Here is a 15,606-nt window from a genome sequence, read left to right on the forward strand (position 1 = left end):
GGAGCTCCTGAATGGTAGTGTCCCTGAATGAGATGATGTGTCAGGGTGTGCTCCCTCAGGCCGTCGTTCCCCGGGGATCACTGCAGTGCATGGAATCAGGCCATTTCTCTTCCCAGATGATGAGGTATGGTGGCTGATGATGGCACTCTTGAGTATACTAACCGGCAAAAGTCTCTCTCTCCTGATTCTCTTGCTAACAGAAATAAGTGGGCACTTGTGGCTATAGGTGTCCCCTTGTGAAATGCAGGCTTGTGAGAGTGCCTGTCCTGAACTGTGGTGATGGGTGTCTTAACAAGTTTCCCCTCACCTGCAGCAGAGTCTGTATAGCTGTAGTGCTGATCACTCTGCTGACTGTAAATGCTGTAGCTTGCCAGACTTCTGTGGCATGGGAGCCTGCAGTCTTCCTGGAGTAGTGGTCCTCACAGATGAGCTGATGATATCTAGTCCCAAAGGCCCTTGGAGCTGGAGCAGATGGACATTCTCCCTCACTCCAGACTTACCAAGCTAACTCCACTTCCTGACAGGAAGTTGGACCAGCCCACTCCTATCAAGAAGGGAGGGGGATCCGAGGGGTTAGCCCCATTCCCAGTGCCCGCCTTACGCCATCTGCTGGTGTAACAGTTCATAGCATGTCAAAAACATTACAAACCCAAACTATGCAGATACACCTCTGGGGTACTGCACTACCAGCCAGATGTTAGTTTGTTTTGTGGAGTGCTGGCAGATAGGAAGGTGGATGTGTCCCAATGTTATGCTGCCATACACAGAGCTCAATAGTCTGATGACTGATCCATTATAAATCAGTTACTTAGATTTTTATACTTCTTTTTAAGCTTCGCTAATAGTCTATAGTGCATTAAAAAATAGGATCAGGATACCATTTTAGAGTAATGGGATGAAAGCGTGATTACTTCTTGAACAGCTCGAAGCTTTGGCAGGTTCATATGATAACTTTAACTGGAAAAAAATGGATGCCTCATGAGTAGTCTCGTGAAGGCAACCCTTTTTTTAATTCATTAGGCCTGGTTCAGTGCCAAAATGTGTAGTCCCAATAAAACCTCTATGTTGAATGAGCTTCGTTTTGAAGACCCCTCAGTACCAGCAGCACAGTCAAGTCCCTACTTACCTCTTCTTTTTTTAAATTTAAAACCATGGCAATAGTCAGATCATCACTATGGGTCAAGCTTCAGAAATCCCCAGCAATCAGATGGTTTCAGTGAGTTAGGCTATGGCTTGCAAGAACACAAGGTGATAGGTCAGTGCTTCTCAACTCCAGTCCTCAGGACCCACCTACCGGTCCTGATTTGAGAATATCCCACAGCATGAATACCTGTGGTAAGTCCTGATCCATTGACACCAATTATATCACCTGCTCAATACTAAGGAAATCCTGAAAACATGACCGGTAGGTGGGTCCTGAGGACTGGAGTTGAGAACCACTGCGATAGGTGCTCATTGTTAGCAGCTCTTCACTCTGGCTAAGAGATTGGGGTTTCAAGGGCAAGTTTATAGGGCATATAAATAATTATTTAAATGGCACCTATACACGGTAGCCTAAAGTTGATGAAAATGGACTATTTCAACCAAAATTATCGTTCATCGGATGAAATTTAACTTTTAGCGGACAAAGGACAGACCATTCATTATAGTCAGAAAATAAGTTACCTGTGTTTTAATAGTTTTGACCAATAGTCAGACGAAAGATCTTTCATTGAAAGAATGTTTCCATAAAGATTTTTCGTCCATTGCATGACTTCATAAAAAAATAATGGCTAATTTGATCAACTGTAATGGCCAAAACGGACTAAAATGTGTATTGAGACTGTAAGCAGATAGTTCACCAGGTGATGTTCAACCATCAAGAAACTTCTTTCTAATGTGTATGGCCAACTTTAGTCTATATTTTCTTTAACGCCATTATCGAGCTACCATATTTAACGTAGCTATCAAATAAATGCTTGTTCTCTCCCAACTTCTCCATCAACGTGGAAGCCTATAGAAGTTTTACAGCAGTTCTCCAGCTTCATGTTCAGGAACCCTTAAGTTACAAATGAACAGTGCCTTTGATCCCTTTATGTCTTAGATGAAAATGTAGGAGGATACAGAAAAAGTCATTCAAAATGGTAAAATCAGCAGCTCCATGACGAAAGAAGGTTAACGAGGAAGAAGAACCTTGGCCTGAAATCCTCCAAATTAGCATATAATATCTAAGAGCTCCTTGTTTCAATGTTGGAGGAGTGATCTTGCTTCATCTGGCTCTGGATCTAAAGTGCTGGTAGATTGTATTAATACTTGGTGCTAATACTTCAAGATAAAGTGGGTGATATACTGAGATCTTCTCAAGTTCATGCATATTTGGATATGTTAATATTAAGACTGGTATTTACTAACCAAGGGGGCCAAATAGTTAGTCACTGGGGAGTCTGTGGAATCATAAAATCCCCCTAGAGGATAGAAGACTGTAGTGTTACTTTAGTGTCAGCTCTACCTGTTGAGTCCACATTCAGCTGACAGTGTTTCTTCTACTAGCTCAGTATATTTCCCATCTCAGACATATCACCCATTGATAGGTGCGGGTTTTAGAGGTGGGACCCGCACCTATCTCGTAAACCCAGTGGACAAAGTAAAGGAGGGTGCATCAGGCATGCGCAGCTGCTCTCAATTCATTTCTTTGGGGCTGATGAAAATAGCTGAGCGCTGGACAGGACCAGAACCATTCCGCTCTCTGGCGCATGAACTCATGAATCCATCTCCTCTGCGCACGCACCAGGGAGAAGTATAGTTGTGACTCCACCCGCAGCGGAAGTGATGTCTTGTCCATAGCCCATTCTGGACTTATGGTAAAAGGCGTGACATCAACGGAAGCAGGAGGAGCATCACAAACCTTCTACTACAGGCATGTTCAGTGTAATTATGGTGGCTTTACTGGACCCTTTTGGTCCTGGAAAAACCATTTAAAAGGACTGTCTCAGAAAAAATATTCTACATGTTTCAAACCAGAACCTTAAACGGAATATTTTTTTAGTTGCATGTTATTAAAAATTCAGTATAGCGCCACCTGCTGTTTGCTCTTTTTCTAATGTCTCTGTCCTGCTCACTGAGATGGAAGCACATGCTCAGTTCCATCCTTCAACTGCCACCAGCTGTAGCAGAAAGGACACGCACCCCTGAGAAAATGCATGACCTAGCAGAGCAATTGTAGCAATGACTGTGGAGATCTCTGGATCCATGTGAGGTACAGGGCTGGGTCTAGCTTTGTTAGAAAGAGGTTGTCATGTACTATATGATATTGGATTTTTACTTTTTTACATTGATCATGGGATAACCACTTTAGGTAAAAGTCCAAGCAGGGCTTTACATCATCATGGGAAACCATTAAATGTTTTACCTCCTCTTCGTATCAAGCAGTATCACAAAAATATAACTAGTCTTAAAACAGTGAGGGTCTACACAGAAGAGTTGACATGATAAAAGCCATGGAGGCCAATCTACATGAGTGTAGAAATAGTTACGGTAATGCGGCAGGATATAGTCAAAAGACAGAAAGGACACATGTTTTAGCTTGCCGCCTCATTAGCAGACTTCAGTAACACTGTGATTAGGGCCCGGCTGGCAATCTATGCAACATCTGTGGGAAACAAGACCCAAAAAAACAGAGCGGGTAATTTTCGTCACTCACCCACGTCTTGTATAGATAGTGCTGTTGCTTGGAATTGGACAGTAAACCTATAAATCTACAGTATATGAATTTCATATTAAAATAAGCACTCTTTCTAAGACCTCAACAGGCCGTGGCAGTGTCGGACTGGGATGCCTAGGGCCCACCAGTAAAATGACTGTACTTCTGGGGGCCTACTGTACAGCGACATACAAATATTGCATGCCCACATAGAAGCAGACAGCAACAAGACGCTACAAGATTATTGATTATGGGGGTCTCTGCAACAATTCAAAAAGGTTGGTCCCAGGGAAGAGAAGATACTGGCTGGCCTGCCTCTATTCCTAGAGGCCATCTTAACCTTCCAATATCTATTATAATAAACTGGATAGTCTACCTAGTTTTTTTATATTGATATAGGTTGAGATCCTGTGCCAGTGGATTGGGGGTCCACCTTTCTCAGGGGCCCACCAGGGGATTCCCCTGTTCCCTTGTGGGCAGTCCGAGCCTAGGAAGTGGATGTGAGCCCACTGTGCCAACTAACCAGTTTGACTTGGCTAAACCTACGGGCGTTGTCCTGGTCCTCACCCTTTAAGCCCTATACAGGGATCTAGACTTCGCTGCAGGGAACCAACCAGGCTTCTACCTGATGAATAAGGGAGACCCCCTTTGAAACGTGTTACCCTGATTGTTTGCAATGTTATTTTAGTAATAGTCTACTTTTATCAGTTAGTGCTCCATTCCCTTTTTTTATTTTGTGTTATTGCCGCTACCTCCTAGAGTAGTCCTGCTGTAGATGGCAGCTGACCCACGGGGGACAGAGACACGGATGCGAAGCACCAAGGGATCAGGCGAAATGTAGTAGTCTGGATACATTTCAAGGTCAGGGCAGGCTGAATACATGCGTGACACAAATAGCAATTTCAAGGTCAGGGCAGGGAGCAGAATCAATAGTCAGGCAAGGTACGGTACAAGGGTTGTCAGACAAGAGATCACACCTATGCTGGTTACTAGACGCTAGAAAACCTAAAGCTCAGGCAAGGAGGTGGATCAGCAACTAGAGAGGGAAGGATAAACTCTGTCAGTGCTGTAAGGAAATTCACTGAACACTAGTCCTGATACACACAAGGAGAGTGGAGCCATGCCGGCCCGTGACAGCGGCGGACACGTGCCGCGGTGTAACACTCAGTTTGTGAACACAAGTATAGTGAGACCTTTTAGGACAAGCACTCAAAATTGTATGAAAAAGTGGTTATCTCCACCAGCGCATATGGTAGAACTAACAATCTCTCACAACCAATGTGGTCTGGATAAGAGAATGGTCTTCTCAAAGAGGTGGACTTTTGGAGAGGTTTCAGAGCAGTTTCGTGAGGAAAGCATCGGGTTAAATATTTTGTACAAGCACTCACCACCTCTGCTCTCTCTTGGTTTTTATCATCTGTCACTTTGCCTTGTTGAAGCCCCATAAATAAACTTTAGACGTTGAATAAACTTGTTGAAGGCAATTTCATAGAAAAGGAAGAGTTAATGTTGCATTCATTTACTCAACGTAACCTTTTGACACTCCATAATGATCTGCGCTCCCAAACAATACCAATCTATGCCAGAAAGTCCTCAAGTACATAGCATGCAATTTTCTGCTTCAACAGCCAGAAGAATAGGAGGCGGGAATACACTGAGAAGTAGGCAGGAAATATTCGATTTAGAGCGGAGAAGGTTGGCTGCAGAACAGAAATGTATTTATTTCTTGCCAAACCAAAAAGCACAGCACCAGAGCCTTGAATTCCATGGCACATCAGCCCAGTCCAGCATTCCTCCGACGCTCCTAATCTTCTGGCTACATTAACGATCCATCCGAAACACGTTATACAATGACCTCTAACTTTCCTCTTCCACGGCCTCTGAGAAGATCCTGGAGTTTGGCTCCTGCTCGGACTATGCGTATTGTGGTTTTGGGGCAAAGTGCTGTGGGAAAAACAGGTAGGTTGTGGGTAAACATTGTTATTTTAATTTGTTTTACTGATTTTAATCATTAGATGAAAATGTGATTGTCTCAACTTTATGCTTTTATATTGTGCATTACTGCATGCAGGATAAAGTGATTCAATAGGAATATGTTTACTTATGGAAATGACCAAAGGCATGGGTAGCAGGAGGGCCATCCGCACTGAGACATAGGTGCAGTTAGTCATATACTTTATATAGACAATGGAAGAGCGCATTGCTTTTTGCATTATTTTTGTGCTGTGACATCACCATGTGCATTATCGGACTGTTGTGATATCACTGTGAGCATTATTGCTGTGCTGTGACATTATTGTGCACATTATGCTTGGCTGCAACTGTGCTAGTGCACATTATACCACTATTGTGACATTGCTGTGTGCATTGTCCCTGTGCATTAGGGTCCTTTCACACGTCCGCAAGTGTTTTGCGGTCCGCAAATTGCGGAGCCGCAAAACACGGACACCGGCCATGTGCGTTCCGCATTTTGCGGACCACACATGGCCGGCCCTGTGATAAAAATGCCTATTCTTGTCCGTGGGCAAGAATAGGACATGCTCTATATTTTTTGCGGGGACGCGTAACGGAACTACGGATGAGGACAGCACACTGAAATTAATGGGTCCGCACCCGATCCACAAAATTGCAAAACGGATGCTGACCCATTCACATGGATGTCTGAATAGACCCTTAGGGGAAACCAACATAGTCATAAGCTGCTTATGTTCCAAACCTGCTACTGAAGGTGGTCATGGTGGAGTGAGGAGCCCTGTTAAAAGTTTTGCAATGGGGACCATGAGTTATTGTCATACACCTGACCAGAGGGCACGTAGTGCTGAAAAAATGTATTAAAATGTGGTTCCTGGTGGATGACTTTGGGATTGTGGCTGCTGGGATCCCACGTCCGTATAACTCTGTTTCTATGTATATAGTCAGGGGCATATATTATTGAGGAAACCCGCTAAAGCAGAATCCGTATGTTTTCTTCTTCTTGGTGCATGCTGTTGGCCTCCAGCTCCAGGTGAAGTTTCATCACAGGTAATTTCCTGGTGACAGACTCTCTAAAAAGGGGTTGCGCAAGAATGGGGAGGGGGGGAAGGTATTGGCAAATCCACCCACTTGGCTGGACCCGTAAAGGGAAGCTTATTTACCTGCTTCAATGTGCTAGCTCGCTGCTCCTCCTCCTCCCGGCCTGCAATGCTCTATTGGGCTACCTCACTGAAAATCAGTTTTAACGCCGCTGCAGCCAATCACTAGCTGTGGCGGTGACCGGATCCCATTGTATCATGTGACCATTTGTCATGACGTAAGGGGAGCCAGTCACTGCTGCAGCCAGTGATTATCTGTGATGGCGTCAGAGCATCGCAGTCCGGGAGGAGAGGGAGCAGGGAGCCAGCGCTGGGAAGTATCTTTCCTTTACAGTTCTGGCAAAGGGAGGGGTGCAAAAAATCTGTATTAGGCCTCATGCACACAACCGTTCAGTTTTTTGCTGTCCGCAAACCACGGATCTGCAAAAAACGGAAGCCGCCCGTGTCCCTACCGCAGTTTGCGGAACGGAACGGGCGGCCCACTGTAGAAATGCCTATTCTTGTCTGCAAAACGGACAAGAATAGGGCATGCTATATTTTTTTTTGCGGGGCCACGGAACGGAGCAACGTGTGCTGTCCGCATCTTTTGCGGTCCCATTGAAGTGAATGGGTCCGCACCCGAGCCGCGGCTCAGATGCGGACCACAACAATGGCCGTGTGCATGATGCTTTAAAGTAAGCATTCCATGTAGGAAAAGTACCCCGGAACATAACCATGCATTTCATGTGAAAATCTGGTCCTCTAATCCTGCGTTGAAAGCATTTTTTTTTCCTGCTGCAACCACCAAGGCTGGGGGCTTATGAGCTTAATGCATACTGCTGTCACGGAAGGTGTACAGAAAACTAGAAGACACAAAATGAAGATCCGACTGACTGGATCCAAAACTAAGGAACCAAAGGGAGAGCCCTGCAACAGACCTGGCTCTCTCCCTAACTGCTCAGCCTATGCAAAAATCTCAATGGTAGATGATCGCATATCCTCGTTCCTCGACTGTATAACACCTGAACACCCTATAATAGTGAGGGGACACGACCACCGGCTCCCTACACTTGATACGGAGGGAGTCAGGGTCACCTGGGATCCAGCAAACAGGAAAACACAAATGAATGAACAAAACTTATCTGTAGAAGACTCAGTAGTAGCATCCAGCATGCACACACTCCAGGAAGCTGTATAAACCGCAAAGTGATGCAGTATGGGAAGGGATTTAAAGGGATGCAATCAGTGCAACTACATGACAGCTGAGAGAGGCTAACGAGATGAGAAAACGAAAGCAAAACAAAAGGAACCTCAAGGAGCTCCTCAGATGTCTGGTGGTGACAACTGCTTACTGAGAACCTACCACCCTTATATATCTGAGAAATAGCAAAAATACCATGACCGCTAATTAAAATATTTTTTATCTTTCTAATAACTTTTGACGAAGGGCAGACATTCACTTTAAAGCATACCTGAGTTTTCAAAAAAAAGTTTGCGTGCTGGCTATGCTTTATTGTAGAATCATAACTATGAAGGAGAAGGTCTTTTTAGGGCTTCCCTAATGTCTTCCTCAGCCATATTGTTCTCAGTTTCAGCTGCACAGGTAGATGCATTTCTCTCAGCAGTGGGTGTCTCTCTTCTGTGGAATCTGCCAGTACTCTACTGCAGTGACTTCACTTCCCACCATATTTGTTTTCTTCTAGGGTGCTCAGAAAGCTGTTAAGGAGCAGAAAGTAACTAAGACTTACAGACACACAGGAACTTCTCTGCTCTTCACAAGCTGGGCAGAGGCAGTGCTTCTATCAGGAGCTCAGCTAGCTCTGATATGTCCCCATTTTGTGTGAACCGTTTATGTTACTAGAGATGGCGCTAGCCCAACGACAGGCAGTGGACTGCAAATTAGGTCTAAGTGAGACCACCAGTGGCCATGAATTTACAGTTTTTTTCTGGTGGATGCAGATTTTTTAAAGGCCATCTGTCAGCAGATTTGTACCTATAAAACTGGCTGACCTGTTGCATATGCACTTGGCAGCTGAAGGCATCTGTGTTGGTCCCATGTTGATATGTGCCCGCATTGCTGAGAAACATGTTTTAATATATGCAAATGAGGCTCTAGGAACAACAGGGGCGTTGCCATTTCACCTAAAGGCTCTGCTCTCTGTGCAAAACGTGAAAATGTCATAGCACCTGCCAAACTAAATCTCAGCAATGCGGACACATATGAACATGGGACCAACATAGATGCCTTCAGCTGCCAAGCGCACATGTAACAGGTCAGCCAGTGTCATAGGTACAAATCTGCTGACAGATGCCCTATAAATTAAGTGATTTAGAAATTTGCTAATTAGACCATTCTTTGGTAAATTTAATTGTGTGAAAGTACAGCGACTCTAAGCAGTTTTGATAAATGTGTTCTCCCAGAAAAGTTGGTTCATTGGGTTAATTCAGTGCTATAAGATGATGCTGGATCTGCAGGGGCTGGTGGTGTGTGGTCTGTTCCCCTGTCTGGTCTGTGTTCCCTGTTTTATATCAAACACATTCGGGTAATTGATGTCATCAGACGGTGTTCACTGAGGTTATTGGTGAAGCACATTGCTTTATAGTTTATGATGGGTTGGAATCATGCCCTGAATGGTTCTCAGTCTAGATGCACTACTTCACAGCTCCGACCTTTAACTGTTTCTCATTGAAGAGACTCAACGGTGTATGGAGACTTATTTTTCATGGGAAAAAAAAATTCAAAGAGACGCACACCTCTAGACAGCTGTTTCACGGGTCTTGCCCCACATCAGAACAGAGCAGAGTACTCGTAGACCTGATGAAATGTCTTAAAGGGGTTGTCCCATGAAAATATTCTATACTTTTCAAACCAGCCCTTGGATCTGAATACTTTTGTAATTGCATGTAATTAAAAATGTAGCATAGCCACTAACTTATTCAATAAAATTTATCTGTATAGCACCACCTGCTGTTTGTTCTTTCCCTCATTTCTCTGTCCACCTTGCTGACGTAGATGCACATCCTCAGTACAATCCTTCAACTTCCACCAGCCATATCTTCTGTTAGATGTGGTGACAGTTACAAGGAGAGCTGCAGCAGGAAGGACACCCCCCCCTGAGCTGCAGCAGGAAGGACACACCCCCTAGCTGCTGATCAGGAAGGACACCCCCCGAGCTGCAGCAGGAAGGACACACACCCCTGAGCTGCCAGCTTGATATAAATCTAGCAGAGCAAATGTAGTAATGAATGAGGAGATCTTTGGTTCCATGTGAGGTACAGGGCTGGTTCTAGCTTTGTTAGGAAGCAGTTGTCATGTGCTATATGATGGCTGTTTTTTTTTTTCGTTTTTTACATTAATCATGGGACATCCCCTTCAAACCTTAGTGTTGTCTATAATTTTTGTTTGCAGAAGAGTATATACATAAATCCAAAACTGGAGAAGATTTATGGAGAACCAAAAGCGATAGGAAAGAAGCAACCAGGTGTCAATCACTGTGTAGTGTTATGTCAAGGAAACAAATACAATATGGTCCACGTATCATGTAGTAACTGTACATCCAGCACCAACGCTATGCTCTTCTGAGGTTGATAAATCAAGATTCCCCCACTGACAGCATAAATCCAATAACAATAGTTCTGGTGACTCCTTAGATGTAAATGGTGATGGAGGAGCTTGATAAAGGTAGATACTTTCCCCTGAAAACACATTAGAAGATTTGTCCGCAAACAACCTCAACCGAAGTGACATAACCGCCACGAGCAGGTCTCCTTGGGCTATATTTTACGGCCCCCATGCACATTAGTGCATGTATTATCGTGGGATCTGAGGTTTGGGAAAAGATAGACTTAACACAACTTAGGTGCATAAAGAATTTACTAAACTAGAATAAAAGATACATATTCAAAGATAAAGTAAAGTCACTGAAAGCTGTGAAAACAGATGGGCCAGCTCCACTTCGACCAACGTCCAACATATCACTCGGCAGATGCCCATATGATACAAAGAGAGTTGATGGTAGCAAAACACATCTTACCCTTATGATGGTTACAATGGAGCTGAGCTGTTTGTTCCATAGCTCCATACCTACCCCCACCTAAAGGTCAGTACGCATGTAAAGTTACTTCATACATAAGGAATACGGCCAAGTATCGGACATCCCTAAAAAAAATTATTACAAGGAATTAAAGGGGAATGACCAATTACAATCTTGCTTTACAGTGCATTGTCGACCGAACTCAATGAGAATGACGGGTTCGGCCAACAGTCTAATGTGTATGGGATGCTGCCGACTTTCCCCGACAGATGATGCTGGGTGAAAGAAGAATATTGAAGTGAATATTTTTTCCTTACCCTTTTGTTCACCCAGGAGATAAGCCAGCAGAGGTGGCTGACAGATATTGAAAGTGTATGGCCAGCTTTAGAGTTGAGCTACCAGCCAGGAGTCCTCCATCACAGCTTACAGTACATCTAAGGACTTACCATAAATGTTGCTATGCTAGGAAGGAACAGACCATGCATGTGGCTCTCTCCATTGTAGTTTATGTGAGTTGCTGAAACACCTTTGTGTTTCACTACTCCCATAATATACAGGGTGGTCCATGAAAAAATAGCCCGCCTCAAGCGATAGTATGACAAGATGAACGAGCAAGTGGATTGTTTTAACCTCAAGTCACAAAAGATACTGAAAGTGGTCCCCGTTCTGGTCTCTGCCTCTTTGGGCAGGTTGGATTATGTTGGCGGATACTGCTGGTGATGCTGTGGATGGTGTTTGTGATGTTCTCCTTGAGTTCCTCCAGGGGATGTGGATTGTTAGCTGACACTTTCTGTTTTAAATTGCCCCACATATAAAAATGGCACTTGGACAAGTCTGGGGAAAGTGGTGGCCATAACCCATTGCTCACAGTTTGTTCCTCTGTAAATAGTTCAGGAACCTGTTCAGTGAGTCCCGTGAGGTGGACATATTTCCTTCTGCAGCATCACTGCAGTATCAGTCAACATAATCTGACGTGCTCAAAGAAGCAGAGACCTGAACGGGGACCACATTCAGTAATCTTTTGTGACTTGTGGGTAATAAAAAAAAAATCCACTTGCTCGTTCATCTTGTCATACTATTACTGGAGGCGGGCTCCTTTTTTGTGGGCCATCCTGTACAATAAAGATAGCCACATGCTTGCATGGCTAAAACTCCACCTCATGTATGGAATGCCACATATGAGTCTGGAGACCCAATTTTTCGGATTTATGGGGAATACCAGAGATGGCTACACAGTGTACATTAGATGCCAATGGTCTTCTCGTTGACATGAAAAATACTTGTGAACTGCCACCAGAGATAAACATCACTGTGACCATTTGGCTGGAGGCCCCACAGAGGGCTGCATGTCCTGCCCCGATGACGGTTCTTCTGTACTCTAGCTCCCGTCCCCAGAACTCTGATCGGTAGCTTATTTTTGGATCTGTGTGCAGGGGCAGACTAGTAATTTGAAGTGGAAAAAAAACTAAAAGTAGCCCAGGCATATCCAAATTTAAACAAAGTAGGGGCATAATAATTAGGCAGGGCCAACACCATATACCATATATACGGAATATAGAATTGTGGTGAATAATGGCACGGTTTATGGTATACGGCAATGATTGCACAGTAAAAAAAAAACATAATCCGTTGGAGGGATCTGTTTAACGTATAGATTTTTTTGTATACGTTAAACGTAAGACAAAAACGTGATGTGAACGCAGCCTGATTTCACAGTTGTAATTCCATTACGGTACTTGGTCGTGACCTTACATTCAGGTATTAGCAAGTAGCACAGTGCGCCACCTGCTGTCTGAACAGTCATATTGCAATTTATCCAATTTAGATATGATGTTGGAAAAAGTTAAACACTACATATCGTGACACCCATATTGGGACATGTTAAGATAAATGAGCATTTATGTGTGGACACATCTGTAGGTTCCTCACTTTTTCATCATCCTCCCTACCTTCCCAACACAAATTCCCTATACTGGGCCCCAAAAGTAGCATTCTGCTGGCAGAATCAGTACTCACTGTGAATGATGGGGCAGGAAGCCATGGGGCAATGTGATTGAATTCAGGAAGGCACCTGCAACCACCGGCTGGGTAAATAAGTACCGTATCTGATGCTCCGAGCATTAACGCTGGTAGCATCAGATTGTTATGTTCCTGGCTGGTGATCATGAGGAGGTCTCATGTGGTCCTACCAGGACGTTTCCTGGTAGGGTCTATGGCCAGTCTGCCCTTGTCTTCATGTAAGACCATTTTTTTTACTATGATTTGCTTCTGCTTTCGATATATGAAGCCACAGGTTTTTTTTTCATAGTGCACCTCCTCTAAGGATTGTAGTGTTCTGCAACAAGTAAATGAGCTTAATTTCTGCAAGGCTTTTTCATACACATTTTACATCTAGGATCTAATTGGATTTGAATCCATGTAATTTATATAATTGAATATTAAAACACAAACCAAGATTCATTTAATTACACAAATGATTACAACCTGCACCGCACAATGTCAACAGCTTCTAGACGTAGTAACTAAATACTGTAACGAATCACCTGAATTATACCAAAACCCTCATTTAAAACATAACTGTTACTAAGCTTTTTAAGAACACAAAAATAAAAAAAATAAAAAAATAAATAAATAAATAGTGTTGAGCGAATCAAAGTTAAAGAGGACCCGTCACCACTCCTGACATCCCTGTTTTGATAGCTGCATGCATTCCCTTATGTAATAATGATTCTGGAGCATCTATTCTTATGACTCTATGTTGTGCCATTCCTTATTATTTCTACTAGAAGTTCTGAATGAATTGTTAGCAGTCTGCAGTAAGGGTACAGAGGGGTGATAACAAGTTGGGGGGGGTGTCCCTGCACAGTCTCATTCTATCCAGTCAGTGCTGTCATTGTCAGACTGTGCTTGGACACCGCAAACTGGTTACCTCCCCTCTGTACCCTTACTGCAGACTGCTAGCAATTCATTAATAACTTCTAGTAGAAATAATAAAGGGATGACACAACATACAGGGAGTGCAGAATTATTAGGCAAGTTGTATTTTTGAGGATTAATTTTATTATTGAACAACAACCATGTTCTCAATGAACCCAAAAAACTCATTAATATCAAAGCTGAATATTTTTGGAAGTAGTTTTTAGTTTGTTTTTAGTTTTAGCTATTTTAGGGGGATATCTGTGTGTGCAGGTGACTATTAATGTACATAATTATTAGGCAACTTAACAAAAAACAAATATATACCCATTTCAATTATTTATTTTTACCAGTGAAACCAATATAACATCTCAACATTCACAAATATACATTTCTGACATTCAAAAACAAAACAAAAACAAATCAGTGACCAATATAGCCACCTTTCTTTGCAAGGACACTCAAAAGCCTGCCATCCATGGATTCTGTCAGTGTTTTGATCTGTTCACCATCAACATTGCGTGCAGCAGCAACCACAGCCTCCCAGACACTGTTCAGAGAGGTGTACTGTTTTCCCTCCTTGTAAATCTCACATTTGATGATGGACCACAGGTTCTCAATGGGGTTCAGATCAGGTGAACAAGGAGGCCATGTCATTAGATTTTCTTCTTTTATACCCTTTCTTGCCAGCCACGCTGTGGAGTACTTGGACGCGTGTGATGGAGCATTGTCCTGCATGAAAATCATGTTTTTCTTACCTTGCAGACTTCTTCCTGTACCACTGCTTGAAGAAGGTGTCTTCCAGAAACTGGCAGTAGGACTGGGAGTTGAGCTTGACTCCATCCTCAACCCAAAAAGGCCCCACAAGCTCATCTTTGATGATACCAGCCCAAACCAGTACTCCACCTCCACCTTGCTGGCATCTGAGTCGGACTGGAGCTCTCTGCCCTTTACCAATCCAGCCATCTGGCCCATCAAGACTCACTCTCATTTCATTAGTCCATAAAACCTTAGAAAAATCAGTCTTGAGATATTTCTTGGCCCAGTCTTGACGTTTCAGCTTGTGTGTCTTGTTCAGTGGTGGTCGTCTTTCAGCCTTTCTTACCTTGGCCATGTCTCTGAGTATTGCACACCTTGTGCTTTTGGGCACTCCAGTGATGTTGCAGCTCTGAAATATGGCCAAACTGGTGGCAAGTGGCATCTTGGCAGCTGCACGCTTGACTTTTCTCAGTTCATGGGCAGTTATTTTGCGCCTTGGTTTTTCCACACGCTTCTTGCGACCCTGTTGACTATTTTGAATGAAACGCTTGATTGTTCGATGATCACGCTTCAGAAGCTTTGCAATTTTAAGAGTGCTGCATCCCTCTGCAAGATATCTCACTATTTTTGACTTTTCTGAGCCTGTCAAGTCCTTTTTTTGACCCATTTTGGCAAAGGAAAAGAAGTTGCCTAATAATTATGCACACCTGATATAGGGTGTTGATGTCATTAGACCACACCCCTTCTCATTACAGAGATGCACATCACCTAATATGCTTAATTGGTAGTAGGCTTTCGAGCCTATACAGCTTGGAGTAAGACAACATGCATAAAGAGGATGATGTGGTCAAAATACTCATTTGCCTAATAATTCTGCACGTAGTGTAGAGCCTGGTGTTGATCAAGCACCAAAGTGCTTGTGTGCTCGGGCCGAACACATCGGTATGCTCGTGTGCTCTACCGAGCACAATGGAAGTCAATGGGAGAACCCCAGGCACCCCCTGCTCGGAAGAGAAGAGGGTGTCTGGTTCACAAAAAAAGTAAAAAATTTATGGAAACCCCCCGAAATAGTTTGGAAACTGCATTGGGAGGATGTCTGGATGTATCTTGGACATCCATTACATATGACATACAGTCCTGATCAAAAGTTCAAGACCACTTGAAAAAT

General features: G+C 43.5%; 1 protein-coding gene across 2 annotated transcripts in view; it reads left to right on the plus strand.

The window, feature by feature from the left end:
* Positions 1 to 5,514: 5,514 nt before the first annotated feature.
* Positions 5,515 to 15,606, plus strand: part of LOC122920696 (ras-related and estrogen-regulated growth inhibitor-like) — a 53,371-nt gene continuing 43,279 nt past the window's right edge. The window contains exon 1 of one of the 2 annotated variants that reach the window (XM_044270398.1): positions 5,515 to 5,638. In XM_044270398.1, coding sequence (XP_044126333.1) covers positions 5,530 to 5,638 — 109 coding nt within the window. In that variant the 5' untranslated portion in view covers positions 5,515 to 5,529. The remainder of the gene's footprint in view (positions 5,639 to 15,606) is intronic. The other variant, XM_044270400.1, reaches the window with a different exon arrangement.

This window comes from Bufo gargarizans, chromosome 10, assembly GCF_014858855.1.
Source record: "Bufo gargarizans isolate SCDJY-AF-19 chromosome 10, ASM1485885v1, whole genome shotgun sequence".
Taxonomy (NCBI): domain Eukaryota; kingdom Metazoa; phylum Chordata; class Amphibia; order Anura; family Bufonidae; genus Bufo; species Bufo gargarizans.